Consider the following 19,670-nt stretch of genomic DNA (forward strand, 5'->3'; position numbering starts at 1 on the left):
TGTGGTGTCTTTGTTATTCTGGTTGTGGTGTCAGAAGTTAGCCTGGATTTGGTGTCATTGTTAGCCTGGTTGTGGTGTCAGAAGTTAGCCTGGTTGTGGTGTCAGAAGTTAGCCTGGTTGTGTTGTCATTGTTAGCCTGGTTGTGGTGTCATTGTTAGCCTGGTTGTGGGTTCAGAAGTTAGCCTAGTTGTTGTGTCTTTGTTATTCTGGTTGTGGTGTCAGAAGTTAGCCTGGATTTGGTGTCAGAAGTTAGCCTGGTTGTGTTGTCATTGTTAGCCTGGTTGTGTTGTCAGAAGTTAGCCTGGATGTGTTGTCAGAAGTTAGCCTGGTTGTGGTGTCAGAAGTTAGCCTGGATGTGTTGTCAGAAGTTAGCCTGGTTGTGGTGTCTTTGTTAGTCTTGTTGTGGTGTCTTTGTTAGTCTTGTTGTGGTGTCAGAAGTTAGCCTGGATTTGGTGTCAGAAGTTAGCCTGGATTTGGTGTCAGAAGTTAGCCTGGATTTGGTGTCAGAAGTTAGCCTGGTTGTGGTGTCTTTGTTATTCTGGTTGTGGTGTCAGAAGTTAGCCTGGATTTGGTGTCATTGTTAGCCTGGTTGTGGTGTCAGAAGTTAGCCTGGTTGTGGTGTCAGAAGTTAGCCTGGTTGTGTTGTCATTGTTAGCCTGGTTGTGGTGTCTGAAGTTAGCCTGGTTGTGGTGTCAGAAGTTAGCCTGGATTTGGTGTCAGAAGTTCGCCTGGTTGTGGTGTCTTTGTTATTCTGGTTGTGGTGTCAGAAGTTAGCCTGGATTTGGTGTCAATGTTAGCCTGGTTGTGGTGTCAGAAGTTAGCCTGGTTGTGGTGTTAGAAGTTAGCCTGGTTGTGTTTTCATTGTTAGCCTGGTTGTGGTGTCATTGTTAGCCTGGTTGTGGTTTCAGAAGTTAGCCTAGTTGTTGTGTCTTTGTTATTCTGGTTGTGGTGTCAGAAGTTAGCCTGGATTTGGTGTCATTGTTAGCCTGGTTGTGGTGTCAGAAGTTAGCCTGGTTGTGGTGTCAGAAGTTAGCCTGGTTGTGTTGTCATTGTTAGCCTGGTTGTGTTGTCAGAAGTTAGCCTGGATGTGTTGTCAGAAGTTAGCCTGGTTGTGGTGTCAGAAGTTAGCCTGGATGTGTTGTCAGAAGTTAGCCTGGTTGTGGTGTCTTTGTTAGTCTTGTTGTGGTGTCTTTGTTAGTCTTGTTGTGGTGTCAGAAGTTAGCCTGGATTTGGTGTCAGAAGTTAGCCTGGATTTGGTGTCAGAAGTTAGCCTGGATTTGGTGTCAGAAGTTAGCCTGGTTGTGGTGTCTTTGTTATTCTGGTTGTGGTGTCAGAAGTTAGCCTGGATTTGGTGTCATTGTTAGCCTGGTTGTGGTGTCAGAAGTTAGCCTGGTTGTGGTGTCAGAAGTTAGCCTGGTTGTGTTGTCATTGTTAGCCTGGTTGTGGTGTCTGAAGTTAGCCTGGTTGTGGTGTCAGAAGTTAGCCTGGATTTGGTGTCAGAAGTTCGCCTGGTTGTGGTGTCTTTGTTATTCTGGTTGTGGTGTCAGAAGTTAGCCTGGATTTGGTGTCATTGTTAGCCTGGTTGTGGTGTCAGAAGTTAGCCTGGTTGTGGTGTCAGAAGTTAGCCTGGTTGTGTTGTCATTGTTAGCCTGGTTGTGGTGTCATTGTTAGCCTGGTTGTGGTTTCAGAAGTTAGCCTAGTTGTTGTGTCTTTGTTATTCTGGTTGTGGTGTCAGAAGTTAGCCTGGATTTGGTGTCATTGTTAGCCTGGTTGTGGTGTCAGAAGTTAGCCTGGTTGTGGTGTCAGAAGTTAGCCTGGTTGTGTTGTCATTGTTAGCCTGGATGTGTTGTCAGAAGTTAGCCTGGTTGTGGTGTCAGAAGTTAGCCTGGATGTGTTGTCAGAAGTTAGCCTGGTTGTGTTGTCAGAAGTTAGCCTGGTTGTGGTGTCTTTGTTAGTCTTGTTGTGGTGTCTTTGTTAGTCTTGTTGTGGTGTCAGAAGTTAGCCTGGATTTGGTGTCAGAAGTTAGCCTGGATTTGGTGTCAGAAGTTAGCCTGGTTGTGGTGTCTTTGTTATTCTGGTTGTGTCGCATTGTTAGCCTGGTTGTGGTGTCATTGTTAGCCTGGTTGTGGTGTCAGAAGTTAGCCTGAATGTGTTGTCATTGTTAGCCTGGTTGTGTTGTCAGAAGTTAGCCTGAATTTGGTGTCTTTGTTACCCTGGTTGTGGTGTCTTTGTTAGTCTGGCTGTGGCGTCAGAAGTTAGCCTGGATTTGGTGTCATTGTTAGCCTGGTTGTGGTGTCAGAAGTTAGCCTGGTTGTGGTGTCATTGTTAGCCTGGTTGTGGTGTCTTTGTTAGCCTGGTTGTGGTGTCAGAAGTTAGCCTGGATTTGGTGTCTTTGTTAGCCTGGTTGTGGTGTCAGAAGTTAGCCTGGTTGTGGTGTCTTTGTTAGCCTGGTTGTGGTGTCAGAAGTTAGCCTGGTTGTGGTGTCAGAAGTTAGCCTGGTTGTGGTGTCTGAAGTTAGCCTGGTTGTGGTGTCAGAAGTTAGCCTGTTTGTGGTGTCAGAAGTTAGCCTGGTTGTGGTGTCTGAAGTTAGTCTTGTTGTGGTGTCTTTGTTAGTCTTGTTGTGGTGTCAGAAGTTAGCCTGGATTTGGTGTCAGAAGTTAGCCTGGATTTGGTGTCAGAAGTTAGCCTGGATTTGATGGCATTGTTAGCCTGGTTGTGGTGTCTGAAGTTAGCCTGGTTGTGGTGTCAGAAGTTAGCCTGGATTTGGTGTCATTGTTAGCCTGGTTGTGGTGTCAGAAGTTAGCCTGGTTGTGGTGTCAGAAGTTAGCCTGGCTGTGTTGTCATTGTTAGCCTGGTTGTGGTGTCTTTGTTAGCCTGGTTGTGGTGTCAGAAGTTAGCCTGGTTGTGGTGTCTGAAGTTAGCCTGGTTGTGGTGTCAGAAGTTAGCCTGGTTGTGGTGTCAGAAGTTAGCCTGGTTGTGGTGTCAGAAGTTAGCCTGGTTGTGGTGTCAGAAGTTAGCCTGGTTGTGGTGTCAGAAGTTAGCCTGGTTGTGGTGTCTTTTTAGTCTTGTTGTGGTGTCTTTGTTAGTCTTGTTGTGGTGTCAGAAGTTAGCCTGGATTTGGTGTCAGAAGTTAGCCTGGATTTGGTGTCAGAAGTTAGCCTGGTTGTGGTGTCTTTGTTATTCTGGTTGTGGTGTCAGAAGTTAGCCTGGATTTGGTGTCATTGTTAGCCTGGTTGTGGTGTCAGAAGTTAGCCTGGTTGTGATGTCAGAAGTTAGCCTGGATTTGGTGTCAGAAGTTAGCCTGGATTTGGTGTCAGAAGTTAGCCTGGTTGTGGTGTCTTTGTTATTCTGGTTGTGGTGTCAGAAGTTAGCCTGGATTTGGTGTCATTGTTAGCCTGGTTGTGGTGTCAGAAGTTAGCCTGGTTGTGGTGTCAGAAGTTAGCCTGGTTGTGTTGTCATTGTTAGCCCGGTTGTGGTGTCATTGTTAGCCTGGTTGTGGTGTCAGAAGTTAGCCTGGATGTGTTGTCATTGTTAGCCTGGTTGTGGTGTCAGAAGTTAGCCTGAATTTGGTGTCTTTGTTACTCTGGTTGTGGTGTCTTTGTTAGTCTGGCTGTGGTGTCAGAAGTTAGCCTGGATTTGGTGTCATTGTTAGCCTGGTTGTGGTGTCATTGTTAGCCTGGTTGTGGTGTCTTTGTTAGCCTGGTTGTGGTGTCAGAAGTTGGCCTGGTTGTGGTGTCAGAAGTTAGCCTGGATTTGGTGTCTTTGTTAGCATGGTTGTGGTGTCAGAAGTTAGCCTGGTTGTGGTGTCAGAAGTTAGCCTGGTTGTGGTGTCAGAAGTTAGCCTGGTTGTGGTGTCTGAAGTTAGCCTGGTTGTGGTGTCAGAAGTTAGCCTGGTTGTGGTGTCTGAAGTTAGCCTGGTTGTGGTGTCTGAAGTTAGCCTGGTTGTGGTGTCAGAAGTTAGCCTGGATTTGGTGTCAGAAGTTCGCCTGGTTGTGGTGTCTTTGTTATTCTGGTTGTGGTGTCAGAAGTTAGCCTGGATTTGGTGTCATTGTTAGCCTGGTTGTGGTGTCAGAAGTTAGCCTGGTTGTGGTGTCAGAAGTTAGCCTGGTTGTGTTGTCATTGTTAGCCTGGTTGTGGTTTCAGAAGTTAGCCTAGTTGTTGTGTCTTTGTTATTCTGGTTGTGGTGTCAGAAGTTATCCTGGATTTGGTGTCATTGTTAGCCTGGTTGTGGTGTCAGAAGTTAGCCTGGTTGTGTTGTCATTGTTAGCCTGGCTGTGTTGTCAGAAGTTAGCCTGGATGTGTTGTCAGAAGTTAGCCTGGTTGTGGTGTCAGAAGTTAGCCTGGATGTGTTGTCAGAAGTTAGCCTGGTTGTGGTGTCTTTGTTAGTCTTGTTGTGGTGTCTTTGTTAGTCTTGTTGTGGTGTCAGAAGTTAGCCTGGATTTGGTGTCAGAAGTTAGCCTGGATTTGGTGTCAGAAGTTAGCCTGGATTTGGTGTCAGAAGTTAGCCTGGTTGTGGTGTCTTTGTTATTCTGGTTGTGGTGTCAGAAGTTAGCCTGGATTTGGTGTCATTGTTAGCCTGGTTGTGGTGTCAGAAGTTAGCCTGGCTGTGGTGTCAGAAGTTAGCCTGGTTGTGTTGTCATTGTTAGCCTGGTTGTGGTGTCATTGTTAGCCTGGTTGTGGTGTCTTTGTTAGTCTGGCTGTGGCATCAGAAGTTAGCCTGGATTTGGTGTCATTGTTAGCCTGGTTGTGGTGTCAGAAGTTAGCCTGGTTGTGGTGTCATTGTTAGCCTGGTTATGGTGTCTTTGTTAGCCTGGTTGTGGTGTCAGAAGTTAGCCTGGTTGTGGTGTCAGAAGTTAGCCTGGATTTGGTGTCAGAAGTTAGCCTGGTTGTGGTGTCAGAAGTTAGCCTGGTTGTGGTGTCTTTGTTAGCCTGGTTGTGGTGTCAGAAGTTAGCCTGGTTGTGGTGTCTGAAGTTAACCTGGTTTTGGTGTCAGAAGTTAACCTGGTTTTGGTGTCAGAAGTTAGCCTGGTTGTGGTGTCTGAAGTTAGCCTGGTTGTGGTGTCAGAAGTTAGCCTGGTAGTGGTGTCAGAAGTTAGCCTGGTTGTGGTGTCTTTTTAGTCTTGTTGTGGTGTCTTTGTTAGTCTTGTTGTGGTGTCAGAAGTTAGCCTGGATTTGGTGTCAGAAGTTAGCCTGGATTTGGTGTCAGAAGTTAGCCTGGATTTGGTGTCAGAAGTTAGCCTGGTTGTGGTGTCTTTGTTATTCTGGTTGTGGTGTCAGAAGTTAGCCTGGATTTGGTGTCATTGTTAGCCTGGTTGTGGTGTCAGAAGTTAGCCTGGTTGTGGTGTCAGAAGTTAGCCTGGTTGTGTTGTCATTGTTAGCCTGGTTGTGGTGTCATTGTTAGCCTGGTTGTGGTGTCAGAAGTTAGCCTGAATGTGTTGTCATTGTTAGCCTGGTTGTGGTGTCAGAAGTTAGCCTGAATTTGGTGTCTTTGTTACCCTGGTTGTGGTGTCTTTGTTAGTCTGGCTGTGGCGTCAAAAGTTAGCCTGGATTTTGTGTCATTGTTAGCCTGGTTGTGGTGTCAGAAGTTAGCCTGGTTGTGGTGTCATTGTTAGCCTGGTTGTGGTGTCTTTGTTAGCCTGGTTGTGGTGTCAGAAGTTAGCCTGGTTGTGGTGTCAGAAGTTAGCCTGGATTTGGTGTCTTTGTTAGCCTGGTTGTGGTGTCAGAAGTTAGCCTGGTTGTGGTGTCTTTGTTAGCCTGGTTGTGTTGTCAGAAGTTAGCCTGGTTGTGGTTTCTGAAGTTAGCCTGGTTGTGGTGTCAGAAGTTAGCCTGGTTGTGGTGTCTGAAGTTAGCCTGGTTGTGGTGTCAGAAGTTAGCCTGGTTGTGGTGTCAGAAGTTAGCCTGGTTGTGGTGTCTTTTTAGTCTTGTTGTGGTGTCTTTGTTAGTCTTGTTGTGGTGTCAGAAGTTAGCCTGGATTTGGTGTCAGAAGTTAGCCTGGATTTGGTGTCAGAAGTTAGCCTGGATTTGGTGTCATTGTTAGCCTGGTTGTGGTGTCTTTGTTATTCTGGTTGTGGTGTCAGAAGTTAGCCTGGATTTGGTGTCATTGTTAGCCTGGTTGTGGTGTCAGAAGTTAGCCTGGTTGTGGTGTCAGAAGTTAGCCTGGTTGTGGTGTCTTTGTTAGCCTGGTTGTGTTGTCAGAAGTTAGCCTGGTTGTGGTGTCTGAAGTTAGCCTGGTTGTGGTGTCAGAAGTTAGCCTGGTTGTGGTGTCTGAAGTTAGCCTGGTTGTGGTGTCAGAAGTTAGCCTGGTTGTGGTGTCAGAAGTTAGCCTGGTTGTGGTGTCTGAAGTTAGCCTGGTTGTGGTGTCAGAAGTTAGCCTGGTTGTGGTGTCAGAAGTTAGCCTGGTTGTGGTGTCTTTTTAGTCTTGTTGTGGTGTCTTTGTTAGTCTTGTTGTGGTGTCAGAAGTTAGCCTGGATTTGGTGTCAGAAGCTAGCCTGGATTTGGTGTCAGAAGTTAGCCTGGATTTGGTGTCATTGTTAGCCTGGTTGTGGTGTCTTTGTTATTCTGGTTGTGGTGTCAGAAGTTAGCCTGGATTTGGTGTCATTGTTAGCCTGGTTGTGGTGTCAGAAGTTAGCCTGGTTGTGGTGTCAGAAGTTAGCCTGGTTGTGTTGTCGTTGTTAGCCTGGTTGTGGTGTCATTGTTAGCCCGGTTGTGGTGTCAGAAGTTAGCCTGGATTTGGTGCCTTTGTTAGCCTGGTTGTGGTGTCTTTGTTATCCTGGTTGTGGTGTCAGAAGTTAGCCTGGATTTGGTGTCATTGTTAGCCTGGTTGTGGTGTCAGAAGTTAGCCTGGTTGTGGTGTCAGAAGTTAGCCTGGTTGTGTTGTCATTGTTAGCCTGGTTGTGGTGTCATTGTTAGCCTGGTTGTGGTGTCAGAAGTTAGCCTGGATTTGGTGCCTTTGTTATCCTGGTTGTGGTGTCAGAAGTTAGCCTGGATATTGCGTCACCTCTTGGCATTTTGCAGGCATTGCTTGAACAAACAGAGCTGATGAAGCATCAGGACGTGATCGAGGAGACAATCTTTGACTGATGGCTCATCTGCTAAATAGACAATCTATGTCCATGACCACAGGACAAAGTCCACAAGGAGGAGGTGTCCTACCTGGTGGATGAACACCTGTGCTCCCCGGGGGCTCATGAGCAGCACGGCCCGCCGCAGCGTGTCCCGGTACCGGTTGAGCTCCTCGGTCCTCAGCGTGTTGAAAAGGTCGGTGAAGACCCGGCTGACGTTGCGGTCCACCCGCTGCAGGGACACGTCCAGGCCCAGGCGGGAAGCCTGGTCCATGAAGCTCTGCAGACCACGGATATCTAGTGGACAACACAATTATTACAACCTTTATTAATTGTTTTTTTCCTGACCCCAGACTGATCCCTACCACCCATAGGAGCCTAGTCTGGGACCCAACCAACAACGTTTCTCAGTGTGAACATGAAATATCTTGTCTTTGCAGTCTAATCAATTGAATATAAGTTGAAAAGGATTTGTTGTAGTCTCTTTTTATTTAGCATTTACACAACCTGACAACTTTACTGCTTTTGCACAAATAAGACAAGTAGCAAAAGTGTACGGCAAATAGATTAGTTACATCAACATCATGATTTGTCTGAGTGGCTGACAGGACAGATTGCTACAAAAGGACATTTGTGTATTCATGCGGGATCACGTTTACTGTGCGGCGTATGGTGCCCTCCTCCCCACCACCAGGCTTCATTAGCCTTCAACTTTTACTTGTTAAATGTCATTTATTCTCATTGTGGGAGCCCGATCAATAAGACGGAGAAAGCCTGCTCATAATTGCAAAGGTCAGGCGGATAAATCCCTGCCAGGCCAAATGTAATTCCCCCCCCCACCCCCCCCCACGTGTCGGGAGATGGCGTTTAAAGCAAAGAATATGCAAATGAAGCCTAATGAATGACGCCTGCGCGGTAATTTTAGAGACGACTCCAAAAGGCTTTCATCCGAAGTGTGACCAAAAAAAAACACCACATCCTCTTTGTGTTCCCTCAGGTCAGCGGCAGGTCAACCTGCAGGCGGCCATGACGTGGAAGAGTACACAATATCAACATCCTACTAAGGCCAGCCATGCTTCTCCCCCCCCCCCCCCCCCTCCCCCACACACACGTTCAACTTTAGCGCAATGAGACGTTTTAACTGGCTTTTAAATGTGCGGACAATGCAAGGACCTAGCAATCATCGCTCGATTGGCGGTTAAACCGAAACTATTCTGGAAAATATGTCGTAAAAGTCAAACCGAATGGTCAATCACGATGTCGACGAGTCGTCTGAGGCCTCTGTTTGGCTTTTTCTTTGGCTTTTTTTTTTAGGGTGGGGGCACCACAGGGACAACAACGCTCCGAGGACAAAGCTCCGAACTATGGGAGACGGGGCTTTCTGCTCCGCCGCTCCCAGTCTGTGGAACGCTCTCCCTGACCACCTGAGGGCACCACAGACTGTGGATGCTTTTAAAAAAGGCTTAAAAACCCTTCTTTTAAAAAAAGCCTTTTTTTTAGATATATGTGTGCTAGCTTAAGCTATTAGGATGTTCTAGTTTTCATTTTTTTACTATTTATTTTACTTGTTGGGGGCAGCTATTTGTGGTTTTAGCGTTGTTTTGTTTTTGTTTTTTAGTTTTTTAAATGCACTGTAGCACTTTGAGGTTGTTTGCTCAATGTAAAGTGATTTTACAAATAACATTTATTATTATTATTTCACAAGGACACGTGTGATGATAGCCCTAGAGCCAGAAATGAATCAGATCCACATGAGTATTTGCCTTTTTCTTTGGCTTTTTGAAAGGATGGGATGCCACCCCGAGGACAACACGGACAAGTGTGATTAGGGATAAGTACCCTTCACATTTGAACCGATACAGTACCAACTCCCGGTAACTGGGAATCGATACCGGTACTTGTGTGCGTTATCAATGTTAATTTGTTTAATAATGCAATCTCATTTGATATTTACCGATGATGATAACTGATGACAACCATTTGTCGTATTTCTTACACTTCTCATTTGCAAGTATTATACAGTAGACTTTGCATGCAGTTGCAATTCCAAGATGTTAGCAGTGTACATGCTAGCGTGTGTTGCCTCGTCAGGAAGTAGTCTTTGCTATTCATTATTTTGTTAGCAAGTGTTGAAATAGTGAGTGCTGTATTTATTACACACCGGCTGTTTGATCAGAGTTGTAGTTCTCATTACTGCATTCGGCGGCGTTGAAATCGCCATGTGAAATCGCTAATGCTAATCAGTAACATGTTTATGGCAAATCTATTGAGCTTGCACAATTTGAAAAGTGTACATTCGAGTGTTTTATTAATCAGGCATACTTGCATGGTTGGCAGGGACAATGTTTAATATTAGTTAGGGAGTCTGGCGGAGTCCGCTACGAGTTCTGCGTGATGGAATGGAATTTTATTCTCAAAAGTACAACAAAATGTATTTTCAGTAAAACCCGATTCGACAAGATTCTCGATTTAAAATCAATATTTTTTAAAATAACATTAAGTACCAGTTCTATGATGAACTTTGTTCCTCCATAAAATAGATAAACACTGATAAATTTCCATAATACTTAAAATAAAATAAAAAAAGATGAATCAAATGATATTTAGTAAAGTCAAATACAAATAAGGCAACAAGAGAAGTATCCAACACTTCTGGACAGGACAGATTAAAAAACAAAAAACAAAAAAACCAAAAATGTTTGTATCTTTTTCGATTACGAATAAAAATCGCGATTAATTCAAACATTTATTTTTTTGCTATTACTCTATTTTCACTGCTGTATTCTCTTCAGAACAAACATTTTCTTAATACGCAGAACCAAACAAGAATTTATGTCATTTGTCAACTCTAAAGCTATGCTAGCCCCTTACAGCACGCACACACACACACACACACACACACACACACACACACACACACACACACACACACACACACACACACACACACACACACACACACACACACACACACACACACACACACACACACACACACACACACACACACACACACACAATCTTGTATTTGTTACCTTCTTGAGACCTCCGAAAAATGCAGACTTTTTTAGGACCACCATTTCTAGATATATAAAGATTTGTATTTACAACATCAATAATGTATACATACTATGCAAATATAAAAAAGGTAATCTTAATTATTTTTTTAAATTATTTTTTGTTTGTAATTGTTTTTTAACGTTAATTATTTACTTTGGGTTATTACAGTATGTCTCGATATACATATTAAAACAAAAAAGTAGTAGTTTTGGCCTAACAGGGCACATTTCAATTTCTTGCACACACTTGTTATTTCATATGTTGACCAGAGGGGGAGCGCTTCCAATTTTTTTTACACACACTTGTTATTTCATATGTTGACCAGAGGGGGAGCACTTTTAAAACCGACACAGTCAATTTGAAAAAAATCCCTCCTTTTTGGGACCACCCTCATTTTGATAAATTTCACCACCAGGGGGTGCAAATGAGATCTCTATTTTTTGTTTTTGGTAATTTAAGATTAAGATTAAAGATTAAAGTACCAATGATTGTCACACACACACTAGATGTGGTGAAATTTGTCCTCTGCATTTGTCCCATCCCCTTGGGGAGCAGTGGGCAGCAGCGGCGCCGTGCCCGGGAATCATTTTGGTGATTTAACCCCCAACTCCAACCCTTTGTTGCTGAGTGCCAAGCAGGGAGGTTATGGGTCCCATTTTTATAGTCTTTGGTATGACTCGGCTAGGATTTGAACTCCAACCTACCGATCTCAGGGCGGCCACTCTAAAGGGGAGCAGTGGGCAGCAGCGGCGCCGCGCCCGGGAATCATTTTGGTGATTTAACCCCCAACTCCAACCCTTTGATGCTGAGGTTATGGGTCCCATTTTTATAGTCTTTTGTATGACTCGGCTGGGATTTGAACTCCAACCTACCGATCTCAGGGCGGACACTCTAACCACTAGGCCACTGAGATGTGCTTAAGGCCGATGACAAAGGAGTCCCGGACCACAGATGGCCCCTGTGCCACACTTCCTTGTTGCTTGGGCAGCCCTTTGAGACACTCGTGATTTAGGGCTATATAAATCAACTTTGATTGATTGATTGATTGATTGACTTTGGGCAACCCAGCTGTAGAAGCTAACTGTTAATGGCCACTATAGTCTTAGTAGCGTAGTGTATTTGTTCACCCTGTGCTCACATACGGGTTGTTTTACATCAGCACCGGAAGTGGTCGAATCAGCTGTTCACCTGTTCGGGTTTTTTCGGGGATGAATAGGGAAGTCCTTCTTTAGCTGCCGTCTTGTTTTATCATATAATGCTGCCTTTGCACCTGTCAGTGTTTACTTTTGTATGCACATTAAATCAACAGAAAAAAAATCCTGACTTTGGAGCAATGTTCACAGACTCTAGTATTTGGCTCTCTATTAGATGCAGTGGTTTTCCGTATAGGGGCCATGATTTTGGTCCTGACTTGTTCACCGGTCCTCATATGGAAGGTACTTTTCCTTGTTGACGTCTCAAGAAGGGTAGAAATACAAGTGTGTGTGTGCTACTTTGAATGCAGCAGACATTAGCTTGAAGACTCTTTGACAAAGTGTGAATATGATTTGCGACTTCATCAACACTGGTCTGCCGGAGTGAAATGTGGCCAGAGGATGATTCATGGTGAGGATGAGACGTCCACTAAAACACATCTCGCTTATGCAGAGCATCACATCAAATGTCATGTGACAAATGAGGCGATTATCGCTGCACAGCATTTGCCCAAATGGACAAACTTTACGGGAGTTATTAACTCCCCCGGGCATTCTTTATTTACAGTTTTATTCCACGCGGTCTGCGGCCTGTGCAGACCCCGTTAGGTCCGGCTCGCATGGAAATGCTCTGATTGTTTCCCCGAGATGCAGATGGACGTCCGGAAGCACGGTGCAGGTAAGGAAGGTGATTCGCTTTCTATAGTCCAGCCAAAATACAACATGGCACGGGAAGCTACGCTAAAGCTTAGCAAAAAATGAGCCAAAGACAGGAACCAGAAGCAGGTAGAACCGGACGTACAACTGACCATGGAGTGAATCACTTCAATATCGATCATGATACATGTCGTGTGTGTTATCACAACTACAGTACATACTCTGTCTGGCTAGCTGTGTACAAACAAAACATGAAATAATACAGGCGGATCGGTGCGGCGTCTTCGGTAATGCGGACGCTGTATCGATCCGTTGTGGTGAAGAAGGAGCTGAGCCGGAAGACAGACAGCAGCTTTATTTTGTCCATTCTTAACATGTACAAGACACATAAGAACTGAAATTTAATTTCGGCACAATCCCGCTAAGAGCAGACATACGTTACAGGGGGACAAGACGGGACCGCCAACGGATCAGCCACTTACAGCGCTCCTTAGAAAGGTGGGGAAAAGGTGACATTGGGAAAGGGGGAAGAGTAAAAAAAAATATCAGTCTGAGGCTGGACCCTCAGGAGTGGTCCAGACTGAGTTTGAGGGAAAAAAACCTCACATAGCATGGCACACCTAAACATGGTACATGTAATCACAACAACTCGCAACAGAGGAGGGGGGAGTTGGGACCCTGGAGGCTGGCTGCCGCTATTAAAGCGCTACTCAGCCCCCACAACCCCGGAGGAATTAAGCAGTGGTGAAGGCGTTGATTTGGGGAGGGGCGTGTGCGTGCATGTATGCCCAATTAACTTGGGTGAGATGTTGGAATGTCTTTGTGGACTGAGGCCGATCTCAAAAGTTCGACCCAGGTGCTTTTTGAAAAAAAAAGGACGGTCAAAAGCGTCCATCTTTGAGGAGTCACCGAAGGCAACTCTCAAAAGAAGGCAAAGCTCTCAATTTACCGGTCGATCTACGTTACCATCCTCACCTATGGTCATGAGCTTTGGGTTATGACCAAAAGGACAAGATCACGGGTACAAGTGGCCGAAATGAGTTTCCTCCGCCGGGTGGCGGGTCTCTCCCTTAGAGATAGGGTGAGAAGCTCTGCCATCCGGGGGGAGCTCAAAGTAAAGCCGCTGCTCCTCCACATGGAGAGGAGCCAGATGAGGTGGTTCGGGCATCTGGTCAGGATGCCACCCGAACGCCTCCCAAGGGAGGTGTTTAGGGCACGTCCGACCGGTAGGAGGCCAAGGGGAAGACCCAGGACACATTGGGTAGACTATGTGTTGGAATAATTGTGTGTAAGTTATCATAAAAACTTTCCATTCTGAGTTTCCAATGAACAGACAAGAAGCTGTCTCTGTTGCACCAAGCCAAACGCTTGGAAAATTCCGCTGTGTACGATAGAAACAGACGGGAAGAGGTCATCCATTGTCCTCGAAAACCTGATCAAGCTGAATCCAGGACAAGCCCAAGCCAGGGGGATCTTCTTCTTTTGTCTTCAATGTGACCGAACGCAAGGACTGTTTACATACTCCCCCTTCCTGTTGAGAAATGTGTTGTTGCGTAAACATTGAACATCCAAATAAAAGAGAAGACGAAAACCTTCTTTGTCAGAGCGTGGTGCAGGACTGTGCAGAGAGTACAGTGGCCATGTTTCTCCTCAATTGAGTCCAAATTGAATTCTGTCTCTGTTTGATTCATTGCCTTTTGTCTTGTTTAATAGATGTCATCAGTGTTTGAACCTGACACTATGTTTCTGGCTTGGGAACGCCTCGGGATCCCCCCGGGAAGAGCTGGACGAAGTGGCTGGGAAGAGGAAAGTCTGGGCTTCCCTACTTAGGCTACTGCCTAAGTAGGGATAAGCGGAAGAAGATGGATGGATGGATGGATGGATGGATGGATGATAAGTCCAAGTCTAAGTTCCCTTTAAAAGATGAATCCAAGCAACGGAATATATTGTAAACCAAAGCCTTTTTCTAATAGAATTCATCGATAAATCCCTGCAGCCCTGAAGTTAACTTTCCAAATTGAGCACCCGCATTGGCGGCTATGGATGCGTTTAGCACTTGGAGGTCACTTGGAGGCTCCGCCGTGTTCCTGCGGGTGTTGTCCGCACCCTCCCACAGTCGGACAACATGCATCCAACACTCTTCAAGTGTGAATGTGAGGGAGAGCGTAGCCAAAGCTGACCTCCGCCCTCCTCTGCCAGCATGTGTGACGTCCGGAGACTCGGCGGCTGCTTGGACTCTTCATCTCGCACTCGCACACACGCAGGAATAATTTACTCGTGTGGCATTTTTCCACAACATATACAGTACATGTACTGTAAATGTGCACATATAGCATTGGGCATTTTTAGTGCTGTATTTTTCGGACTATAAGGCCTACTGAAATGATTTTTTTTTATTTAAACGGGGATAGCAGATCCATTCTATGTGTCATACGTGATCATTTCTCGATATTGCCATATTTTTGCTGAAAGGATTTAGTAGAGAAAATCGACGATAAAGTTCGCAACTTTTGCTCGCTGATAAAAAAAAAAGCCTTGCCTGTACCGGAAGTAGCGTGACGTCACAGGAGCTAGTATTCCTCACAATTTTCCTTTGTTTACAATGGAGCGAGAGAGATTCGGAGCGACAAAGCGACGATTACCCCATTAATTTGAGCGAGGATGAAAGATTTGTGGATGAGGAACGTTAGAGTGAAGGACTAGAGGCGGTGCAGGACGTATCTTTTTTCGCTCTGACCGTAACTTAGGTACAAGCTGGCTCATTGGATTCCACACTATCTCCTTTTTCTATTGTGGATCACGGATTAGTATTTCAAACCACCTGGGATACTATATCCTCTTGAAAATGAGAGTCGAGCACGCGAAATGGACATTCACAGTGACTTTTATCCCCACGACAATACATCGGTGACACACTTAGCTACAGAGCTAACGTGATAGCATCGTTCTCAAATGCAGATAGAAACAGCATACATAAAGGCCTACTGAAAGCCACTACTACCGACCACGCAGTCTGATAGTTTATATATCAATGATGAAATCTTAACATTATAACACATGCCAATACGGCCGGGTTAACTTATAAAGTGACATTTTAAATTTGCCGCTAAACTTCCGGTTCGAAACGCCTCTGAGGATGACGTATGCGCGTGACGTAGCCCGGCGAACACGGGTATGCCTTCCACATTGAAGTCGATACGAAAAAGCTCTGTTTTCATTTCATAATTCCACAGTATTCTGGACATCTGTGTTCGTGAATCTGTTTCAATCATGTTCATTGCATTATGGAGAAGGAAGCCAAGCAAGCAAAGAAGAAAGTTGTCGGTGCGAAATGGACGTATTTTTCGAACGTAGTCAGCCACAACAGTACACAGCCGGCGCTTCTTTGTTTACATTCCCGAAAGATGCAGTCAAGATGGAAGAACTCGGATAACAGAGACTCTAACCAGGAGGACTTTTGATTTGGATACACAGACGCCTGTAGAGAACTGGGACAACACAGACTCTTACCAGGATTACTTTGATTTGGATGACAAAGACGCAGACGTGCTACTGTGAGTATGCAGCTTTGGCTTTTTTTTGCGTATGTACGTAACTTTTTTAAAATATATAAGCTTTATGAACCTTGGGTTAGGTGAACGGTCTTTTGGGCTGAGTGATTGTGTGTGTTGATCATGTGTTTGAATTGTATTGGCGTGTTCTATGGAGCTAGGAGCTAGCAGAGGAGCTAGCATAACACGTACCGTACCTACGTGCGCGTCACGTACGTAACTTTTTAAAAATATATAAGCTTTATGAACCTTGGATTAGGTGAACGGTCTTTTGGGCTGAGTGATTGTGTGTGTTGATCATGTGTTTGAATTGTATTGGCGTGTTCTATGGAGCTAGGAGCTAGCAGAGGAGCTAGCATAACACATACCGTACCTACGTGCGCGTCACGTACGTAACTTTTTAAAAATATATAAGCTTTATGAACCTTGGATTAGGTGAACGGTCTTTTGGGCTGAGTGATTGTGTGTGTTGATCATGTGTTTGAATTGTATTGGCGTGTTCTATGGAGCTAGGAGCTAGCAGAGGAGCTAGCATAACACATACCGTACCTACGTGCGCGTCACGTACGTAACTTTTTAAAAATATATAAGCTTTATGAACCTTGGGTTAGGTGAACGGTCTTTTGGGCTGAGTGATTGTGTGTGTTGATCAGGTGTTTGAATTGTATTGGCGTGTTCTATGGAGCTAGGAGCTAGCAGAGGAGCTAGGAGCTAGCATAACAAACACGCAGGTGTTATTATGCAGGATTAATTTGTGGCATATTAAATATAAGCCTGGTTGTGTTGTGGCTAATAGAGTATATATATGTCTTGTGTTTATTTACTGTTGTAGTCATTCCCAGCTGAATATCAGGTCACCCCCGGCTCTTACAGCATCTTCCCTATCTGAATAGCTTCAACTCCCCACTAGTCCTTCACTTGCACTTTACTCATCCACAAATCTTTCATCCTCGCTCAAATTAATGGGGAAATTGTCGCTTTCTCGGTCCGAATCTCTCTCACTTCATGCGGCCATCATTGTAAACAATAGGGAACTTTGCGTATATGTTCAACTGACTACGTCACGCTACTTCCGGTAGGGGCAAGCCTTTTTTTTATCAGATACCAAAAGTTGCAATCTTTATCGTCGTTGTTCTATACTAAATCCTTTCAGCAAAAATATGGCAATATCGCGAAATGATCAAGTATGACACATAGAATAGATCTGCTATCCCCGTTTAAATAAAAAAAATTCATTTCAGTAGGCCTTTAAATCCCTGACTGGAAGGATAGACAGAAGATCAACAATACTATTAAACCATGTACATGTAACTACACGGTTAATAATTCTCAGCCTGGTAAAGCTTAACAATGCTGTTGCTAACGACGCTAAGGCTAACTTAGCAACCGGACCTCACAGAGCTATGATAAAAACATTAGCGCTCCACCTACGCCAGCCAGCCCTCATCTGCTCATCAACACCCGTGCTCACCTGCGTTCCAGCGATCGACGGCGCGACGAAGGACTTCATCCGTGGGTTTGGCGGCTAGCATCAGCTAGGTGTCTGCTATCCAAGTAAGTAATCCTTGTTGTGTTGCTGCAGCCAGCCGCTAATACACCGTTACCACCTACAACTTTCTTCTTTGCAGTCTTCATTGTTCATTAAACAAATTGCAAAATATTCACCAACACAGATGTCCAGAATACTGTGGAATTATGAAATGAAAACAGAGCTTTTTGTATAGGATTATCCGGGCTCCGAATACTTCCCTTGCCCTCGTGACGTCACACGCATACGTCATCATAATACAACGTTTTTAACCGGAAGTCTGGCGGGAAATTTAAAATGGCACTTTATAAGTATTGGCATGTGTTGCAATGTTAAGATTTCATCATTGATATATAAACTATCAGACTGCGTGGTCGCTAGTAGTGGCTTTCAGTAGGCCTTTAAATTCCTTTCATTTTCCCAAAAATCGCCTTATAACTCGCCGCGCCTTATGTACGTATTAGTTCTGCTTGTGCTTACCGACCTCGAAGCAATTTTATTTGGTACATGGTGTAATGATAAGTGTGACCAGTAAGATGGCAGTCACACATAAGAGATACATGTGGACTGCAGGTGTGAACGCCTGTTCAATAAATGACGCTAGCAATTACCCGTAGGCAAGCAACACCAAAACTACGACGTTGCATTGAGAATATAGAAAATTACACACGGCGCTGAAACATCTGTCAGAATGTTTTAGTACTTTGGTAAGCTACGAAGTCGCACTGCTTGATGGATTGTCAGAGCATTACGACTACCATAGTCAAACGTACTGTGCTTCAACATACATAACGGTATTATTATGGTGTGTGTAAGGACCCAAAAATGGCATCGATTAAGAGACATATTATCAATTTTATGCAAAATTACCTTTTCTTATCTTCTGGTGCCTGCTGATGTGTATTTGGGATCTGCATAAGTCATATACAAATTTATATTAAAAATTATTAATAATAAAAAGGACAAGCGGTAGAAAATGGATGGTTGGAATAACAATAATACAAGCAACCAAGTCCAACACTACTCCAATATATGAATGAGGATAATTAAATGGGATTTTTTTTTTTTAATAAAATAGGTTCTTTCTAGAAGAAATGATGTAATACAAAATAATGTTGATAACAAAACCATGAGAAAAGTAATACAACTACTACTTTTAATAATGACTGATCATGTGAAATACCTGATATGGCAAACAAGTGAGAAATAATGCCTTAAATATTTTCAAAATTAAATCATAAATAGTATCTTAAAAAATTAAAATTAAAATTAAATTAAAATAAATCATAATAAAATCAAAAATTGGAAAAGATATATGATTGCATCTATAACTGTGAGGATGACAATACTAATAACACTAAGACTACTGCTATTATTAATAATGATAACAATTTAATAACAGTAGTAATGTATTAATAATAGTAATAATAATAGCAATTCTACTTCAGTGATAAAGTATGTTATTATTTAAATGTTTTTTTTAATGAAACAGGTTCTTCCCATGCAAAAGACAACTAACAATCATAATAAAAAACACAATAACACATAGTATTACAAGTACAGTAAGGAATGAGTGCACTAATCTAAGGTGTGGATGTGCAATAATGAATGAGTGCACTATTCTAGGTGTAGATGTGCACTAATGAAAACAAGCTAATGAATGAGTGCACTAATCTAGGGTGTAGATGTGCACTAATGAAAACAAGATAATGAATGAGTGCAATAACCTCGGGTGTAGATGTGCCCTAATGAAAGAGTGCACTAATCTAGGGTGTAGATGTGCACTAATGAAAGAGTGCACTAATCTAGGGTGTAGATGTGCACTAATGAAATAGTGCACTAATCTAGGGTGTAGATGTGCACTAATGAAAGAGTGCACTAATCTAGGGTGTAGATGTGCACTAATGAATGAATGCAATAATTTATTGTGTAAATGTGCACTAATGAATAAGTGCACTAATCTAGGTGTAGATATGCACTAATGAATGAGTGCACTGATCTAGGGTGTAGATGTGCACTAATGAATGAATGCAATAATTTATTGTGTAAATGTGCACTAATGAATAAGTGCACTAATCCAGGTGTAGATAGGCACTACTGAATGAGTGCACTAATCTAGGTGTAGATATGCACTAATGAATGAGTGCACTAATATAGGTGTAGATGTGCACTAATACATGAGTGCACTAATCTAGGGTGTAGATGTGCACTAATGAATGAGTGCACCAACCTAGGTGTAGATAGGCACTAATGAATAAGTGCTCTAATCTAGGTGTTATGTACACTAATGAATAAGTGCACTAATTTAGGTGTAGATAGGCACTAATGAATGAGTGCACTAATGTAGGTGTTGTGTGCACTAATGGATAAGTACACTAATCTAAGTGTAGATGTGCACTAATGAATGAGTCCAATAATCGAGGTGTAGATGTGCATTAATACATGAGTGCACTAATCTAGGTGTAGATGTGCACTAATAAATGAGTGCACTAATCTAGGTTGTAGATGTGCACTAATGAATGAGTGCACTAATCTAGGGTGTAGATGTGCACTAATGAAATAAAGAGTGCACTAATCTAGGGTGTAGATATGCACTAATGAAATAAAGAGTGCACTAATC

General features: G+C 43.6%; 1 protein-coding gene across 1 annotated transcript in view; it reads right to left on the bottom strand.

Annotated features, from left to right (window-relative positions):
* Positions 1-19,670, bottom strand: part of LOC133657656 (glutamate receptor ionotropic, delta-1-like) — a 1,080,304-nt gene that overhangs the window by 643,017 nt on the left and 417,617 nt on the right. The window contains exon 4 of the mRNA XM_062059243.1: positions 7,153-7,358. Coding sequence (XP_061915227.1) covers positions 7,153-7,358 — 206 coding nt within the window. The remainder of the gene's footprint in view (positions 1-7,152; positions 7,359-19,670) is intronic.

Source organism: Entelurus aequoreus, linkage group LG09, assembly GCF_033978785.1.
Source record: "Entelurus aequoreus isolate RoL-2023_Sb linkage group LG09, RoL_Eaeq_v1.1, whole genome shotgun sequence".
Taxonomy (NCBI): domain Eukaryota; kingdom Metazoa; phylum Chordata; class Actinopteri; order Syngnathiformes; family Syngnathidae; genus Entelurus; species Entelurus aequoreus.